At 44.4% G+C, this 6,712-nt stretch overlaps 1 protein-coding gene across 1 annotated transcript; it reads left to right on the forward strand.

The window, feature by feature from the left end:
* Positions 1-1,459: 1,459 nt before the first annotated feature.
* On the forward strand, positions 1,460-2,643 carry LOC139346481 (fibroblast growth factor-binding protein 1-like). Its single transcript, XM_070985522.1, has one exon. The coding sequence runs from the start codon at positions 1,460-1,462 to the stop codon at positions 2,147-2,149; it is 690 nt and encodes a 229-aa protein (XP_070841623.1). The 3' UTR covers positions 2,150-2,643.
* Positions 2,644-6,712: the final 4,069 nt, after the last annotated feature.

Below are 6,712 nucleotides of genomic sequence, written 5' to 3' on the forward strand. Positions count from 1 at the left end.
CAACCAGGAACCAGGAAGTCTCAGTGAGACTTTCTTCAGGACAACGTTTTGACAAGTCACAGTGGGAAAAGCAAATGTGTGAATAATTAAGTCAATAATGGTTCTATTCAGCAGCTCTGGCCATTGTCATGCCATCACGGCTGTCTGGCACTCACCTTTTTCCTGCTGTGGAAAAACACCTATTTAAGATGTGCCTGCAGCAACACTGTATTTAACTATGTTCAAGACTATTTAAGACAAAAAGCTGAACAATCCTCCCAACAGTTGGTTTAATTAAGACACATGCATCCAGAAGAAGGATGTATGACGTATAAGGTGCAGGCTATTGTACTTTATTCATCCGTATTTGTTTAGGCTTTTTAAATCTTCCAAATATTGTCCCTCTTCAACCATAATCATGCTTAATGACCATTATTATACGTTGATTGTTCTCTTATCACACCTCTTTATCCTCTGCTTTGGCAACACAACTCCAGTCACATGTTGGCTGAGAGTTAAGAGAGGGGATCCCCTCGTGGTTGCGATGCAGCAGCGGATTGGTGGAAAGTCGGAGTCGAGCCTCCTCTGCTGCGCGTGCGCGTGTGAGGTGGGCTGTAACGCGGTTTTCTGGCTTGTTTAAGCTCTTTGCGTTAAAGCCGCTCTGCGCGCACACGCCGATCCGTCGTCAGTTTCGGTTTACCGCCTCTTTGATCTCTGCTGAAGGCGGGAGCTCAGTTTTGGCACGTCGGGTCAGGCCAGAACAAAAACACATTCCCCTCCCCACAGAAAAAAAAAAAAATGAATGGATTTGCGCGGAGGTGCGTAATTTACGCAAATGTGTTGTTCCGGGAAAGGTGGGCGTGCCGCAGGATCTCCGCATGGGTATGAAAACCAGGCGCGACACCACAGAGGCGCACACACAAGACGCACGTTTACGCACAGGAACACTCGGCGTTGTCGGTAAGTTGGACTTTCTTCTGTGTAAAGTCTGTAAAGTCTACTGTGGCATGGCTTCATTACTTTAACTGCAGTTTTTGAATTTAAGATAAAACTTTACTAAAGAAATAAATTAAATTGTGACAGCCAGCAACAGGACAATAAAAAGGATACAGAATAAAAAATAAAATACATTACATATATTTACATTATGTACATAATTATAAGAATACTGCTGCCATGAAAATATTGAATTCAGTTAGATATGGATGATAAACGCAGTGTTTTTATTGCACCATAGGAAAAAAAATGTAAAATACAGTCAAAATTGTGTCATTTTGCACGAGATGTAACTGTAGCGTAATAACAGTAGGTCTGTGATGTTATAATGGGAAACAACTTGAACACATGCTGCACTACGTGATGCTGCAGTTTGCAGTTGTTTCCCCTTTTTGTGCTCACATGCTGGCATAAAAACCTGCTGGGGGAAAAAAAAAACAGTTTTATACCTGATTCTACCTTGTTTTTAACCATCCTTTCAGACATGCTGCTGTTGAGGACTTTCGCTCCCTGGTTGCTGTTGGCCTTCATCGGGCTGCAGGTCTCTCTCTCCTCCGGGGCGCGCCATAAGAGCCGCGGAGCGGACAAGACCGTGACCCGGGCCACGGGCAGAGCGCAGAGGAGCGGGGACAAGACTGCAGCGAACGGCCGAGGAAAGTTCTCCATCGACGAGGAGATGCAGTGCACGTGGGGGGCGCAAGACGTCGCGGACGCGGTCAGGCTGACGGTCAAGTGCGAGAACCGGCAGGCGCGCATCAAAGGCGGCGTGACGGACCTGCAGTGCGAGTACAACGGCAAACCTCAGCGCTGCCCGGGCTACCAGTCCGACCCCAAGGGCTTCTGGAAGCAGGTGGGCCGCGCGTTCAAAAGGCTGCGAAGCAAAGCGTGCCGCGACAACCTCGCGCTCGTGAAGGCCACCATGTGCAAGCGCGCGCCTCGGGACGCGCACTTCAAGCTGGACATCTTCAGCTCCGTCGCCTCCGCTCAGTCCGGAGAACTGGAGACCGCGCGGCCGGTGGAGCCCCGCGCCAACTCCATCACCGCGGATCCGGCGCGACCCACCGCCTGCACGCGACGCGCGGACCACCAGAAAAAGGCGGAGGAGCACTGCGGCAGCTCGTGGGTCAGTCTGTGCTCCTTCTTTTTCTCCATCCTGCAAAATGACGACTGTTAGCGTCAGGCGCGGCCGAGGACGCGATCAGACTGAAGCCAGGGGTTCAGTTGGGACGTTCAGGTGACACAAAGCGTCTGTCTGCAGATTTCATACGTTTGATTCATATTCGCTCCACAGTTTGCATTTTCACAGAGTTTAACAGTGATCTTCATTTAACTGATGCAGGTGTGGATGCATCAGGTGAATGTGCTCAGTCAGTCTGAACTGAAGTCACTGTTTCATTTTCATTAAATGCAGTTTTTTATCGCCAGTGGTGGAAAGTGACTAAGTACCTTTTCTCACGCGCTGTCTCAAATTCTGAGGCGCGTGTAATTTATACTTCCTTATACTTCACTGCATTTGTCTGGCTGATACTTTTCAGATTCAAATGTTCATCCAAAACACGAGATGAGATTATATGATTAATTGTTACACATTAGATACAAAATTAGCTTCACCTTCATCAGATACACCATTGAAATGCTGCTCACACATCAGTGTGTTAATAATAACCCAGTTAGCTGAAAAATCATCTGTAATTTTACTTTTTTATTCAATTCTTAATTAACAAATATTAGAGTAAAACAAACAACATGGAAAATTGATGTTTCAAACTTTTGGATCTTGAGAAATGATGACTTCTTTGTTGACAGAACATGAGTAAAAATCAGAGTATTTTTACTTGTAATAGAGTATTTCTTCAGTGTGGTATTATTTTATTCAAACACCACTCGTCCTCACACAGAACTGACGTTTGATCATTATAGCAGGGCGTTTTTTTCTTCTACCTCTGGTCCATCAGCCATGTAAACACCACTGTACTGTATTTATGCACCACAAATAAATATTTTCTATTTATGCAATGTGTCCTGTTGCTTTGAAGAAATATGTGACTGTCAATGGTTGGAAGCAGAGGGACGTCCCACAGGATGAGGACTTTGTCTCCGTGTGTTGGTCTGTGAGACAGGTGGATTGTAAATGTGAAAAAATACACTGGAAAAACACCAGTTTTATCACTTTTCTTGCTCTTATGGAGTCCTAAGAGTCTGAAGTGTTTCCAGTCAATAGAAATCAGCTCGTTTTAAAGATTTCCAACAGTCGAGTGTCACTGTTCTTCATTCCAGTGCAGAGATCGACTTTGTGCTTTCAAGATACAAACGATCACATTTGGCAAAAAGAAAAAGCACCAAACTTCAAACAGTCTGTCAGGTACAGCCTGTCCTTTATCTGATGTAATAAAAATGTTTGAGCAGGTTTGTTCAACACTGTTTGTGACACACACACACATATATATATTTTAATATTTCCACAAACAGACTGATAACGGACCTCCTTTGAAGAAAAAAAAGGCCTTAGGAGTTAATAAAAGGCTTAATTTGTTTGATAAGTTGGAGGTTTTCACAGTGAACAACATGCACAACAACGCCGCTGCCATCATGTCAGACTTCGTGCCAGGATCCACATTGTTTGGCAGATTAAACTGTGTGAATCACGCTGCTTATTCCTCCGTCCACTGCTGACGTGCCCTCAAAGCACCACACACTCGTGATGAAAGACTCCTTTTCACACACACAAGTGGAGTGATTGTGCATGGCATCCAAATATCAGAGCTCCAGCTTCCTGCAGCGGTCTCTAATTACCTGACAGCAGACAGCTGCATTACATGCCATTTATAATAAGATTGGTAGTATAGAGACGGCTATGATCCAGCTGTGTGTGCATGTGTGTGTGTGTGTATAATGTGTATTCCTTGAACAAGTGCAACCCCAGATGTGGATTTTATTCTTTCCTGTCTGCTCTTGACCTTCGTCACCTCTGACCTGCTGCTCTCTGTCCCCTCGGTCAGACACTTAAAAGAGCCATTTCCACCTTTAAGCGGAAGTCCGCTCTCTTTGATGGCACAAAGGGGATTTTTGTAGACGTATTGTTTTACCCACTCCCTCTCCAGAGCTCAAGGGCCCATTCCAGGAAGGAGGAAGTAGTTAGAGGTTAGAGGTCAAGGGTGAAGGAGGAAATGAGGATACCATCCCAAAGTCTTTAAGGATTAGCTCCACCTCTGCCAGTCGTCATGTGGGTTTACGTCTTTTATCCTCCGGCTCCTCCGGGCTTTGATCAAAAGGTGATCCACCGGCAGGATGATGTTCAGACAGCGGTGGAACTGCAGTGCTATAAATCACATTCAGGGTGGGCTCAAGGTGGAGTTTTGCAGTTTTTAGGTGTAGTCTGAGCGCTGACATCTGTGCAGAAATGATTCTATGAACTCTCAGCCTCAAAGCTGTCATCAGCCAGACGTCCTTGAACCACAATAACAACATAATAACACTGACCTATCATCACCCTTTAAGATGGCTTGTTTCACAGGATCATCTTGGAAAAGGGTGCATATCTTACAAATCCAGATGCCTCTCAAGGTGACTTTTAAGTTGATATGGTGAACTTTTTAGCAAACAGTTGCTTAATTAAACATCCAGCAGTTATGGAGCTGCATTGTCTTTGTTGTTGTGTCTCTGGCCTCCACTCACTTTTATCTCTGTTTTTGGTCCCCACCACCTCCTGAGGGAAATATCCGTGCTCACCAGCTCGTCGCTAAGTGTTCAGTGGGTTTTTCGAGCTTTGTCGCTGAAAGCAGCTGCCTGTTGTAGCTGAAAATGAGCAGCAAGAGTGAAGCAGAACAGTAAAGATGAGGGCCAGACAGCTAAACAATGAGCTGAAACTTACCGTGAAGCTCCATAAAGGTGCAGATCCAGGCAATAATAAGGAGTTAAAATATTAAGTTTGAACTACTGGGTAATCTCCAAGCTTCAGAACAGATACTAAATGGACTTTGTGGTGACACTGTTTTCTCTAAAGTAATTCAAATAAGTCGCTTTAGTCTCTGAATGGTCTTTGGATTAATTTAAAAAAGTGTTTGAGAGATTAACTGATTTTTATAAAGCTCTGAAAGAGCCACTCCAGCGCCTGAACAGCCTCTGAATGCATCTGAACTGGCACATAAAGGCGTAAAGCCTTGGTGTGCTTGTGTTTGTGCCTGCACACAGTAACTTATGACCGAAGGTGCCTCAGGGGGTTTAGTGGCTGTTTCGTGTGTGTGTGCACAAGAAAGTACTGCGATGCTGAGCGGAAAAAGAGGGAGGGTGAGTGTAACTTCAGTAGGATCAAAATAAAAACACGTATTTTCAATCGTTCTCTCCGACATCCACAAACATGCCACCCAAGAGCAGACGTGATGAGTGAGGGGTGGGCGTGGTTAAGGGGTGGCTTCCTGTTTCTGTCACACACTCAAAGGTCAACAAATCGCAGGCCTGATTAAAGATCTCATGAACAGATACTGGATTATAGACAGGTAACATGTTCGCTCATGATAACAGGGTGTGTGTGTGTGTGTGTGTGTGTGTGTGTGTGTGTGTCTATCATAACAGGTGTTTTCAGTGGAATTTGGTTGTAGGCAGTTTCAGCTCTGTTTAGTGTGTATCAGGATATTATCGACACACACATTCGAGCACACAGGTACGCAGAGATGCTCACAAAAACCTCGGCGTCAGAGTCGTTAAAGGTCAGAGTGAGAAAGAGAAGACTTTCACCGACCAATCACAATCTTCATCATGAGTGTGAGAGACAGTTTGGGAGTAAAAAAGCCAAAGTCAAGTGTTCACACAGATGGACAATGATCTACAAAATGTATTCTTCACATAGACGTCAGTCAATCTGCAAATAAATGCAATAGATCAGATGTAGATCCGTGTGGTCATGTCCACAAATATGGATTAAAACCTCTCAAAATCAGGCATAATGTTCTTTTTTTATTTTCTTTAATATTAAATTTGGGAGCGTCCTGATGGCTGAAACAGTTCGATGCAGACAAAATAACGACTGCATGTTGTGCTCAGTCTCTCCCCTTTGTTTTCTGTCTGATGTAACTGTTCAAGAAATAAACACTTTGCCCTGAGAAATATATTTCAGCTCTCTCATCTTTGAACACAGTTCAGGTGTGGATGTTCAAGAGTTTCTTTAAAAAGTGGACACTAAGAAGAGGCTGTGATATCCTGACTTTTGGTGCCTAATGTGAGTGAAGCTCCAAAATCATACGATCCAGGGAGTTAACAGCATCTTTCACTGCGCTCATCCTGCCAGGTGGATGTCCACATCTTTCAAACTTTGTCCTTTCTGTCAAACAATTGTAGATTTTTATGGTGTTTTCAAAGCACCTTCTCAGCCATAAAGCACATGAGCTGTTTTCACGAGCTGCCATGACCAGTAAATTGACTTCGACGTGTAAAATTGGTGGACTGGCCCTTTAACGTCACCTCGTACAGCTCTCTGCCATGTGTCAAGCCTTAAGAACAGTCCAGTCAGGACAAATAACTCTCAAACTGTCAGTAATGTCTTAATGAGGTGAGGAATCCCTGAAGGAAAGCACATTATTGTCAATAACCATCATCTCATCTGAGTCATATTCAGGTATGTGCGTCCTTTATAACGGGGACCTGTCCCGTCCTGTCTGTCTTTCTGCTTTACAAACCAAACAAGCACCTGTGAACGCACCAGCCTTTGACTCCTCTGCTCAAAGCATTAAGTTTTGTTAAA

The sequence above is a fragment of the Chaetodon trifascialis genome, chromosome 2 (assembly GCF_039877785.1).
Source record: "Chaetodon trifascialis isolate fChaTrf1 chromosome 2, fChaTrf1.hap1, whole genome shotgun sequence".
Taxonomy (NCBI): domain Eukaryota; kingdom Metazoa; phylum Chordata; class Actinopteri; order Chaetodontiformes; family Chaetodontidae; genus Chaetodon; species Chaetodon trifascialis.

Bases quoted from the DNA above. Each gene is read 5' to 3' on its own strand.
- LOC139346481 (XM_070985522.1), top strand. From the start codon at position 1,460: ATGCTGCTGTTGAGGACTTTCGCTCCCTGGTTGCTGTTGGCCTTCATC.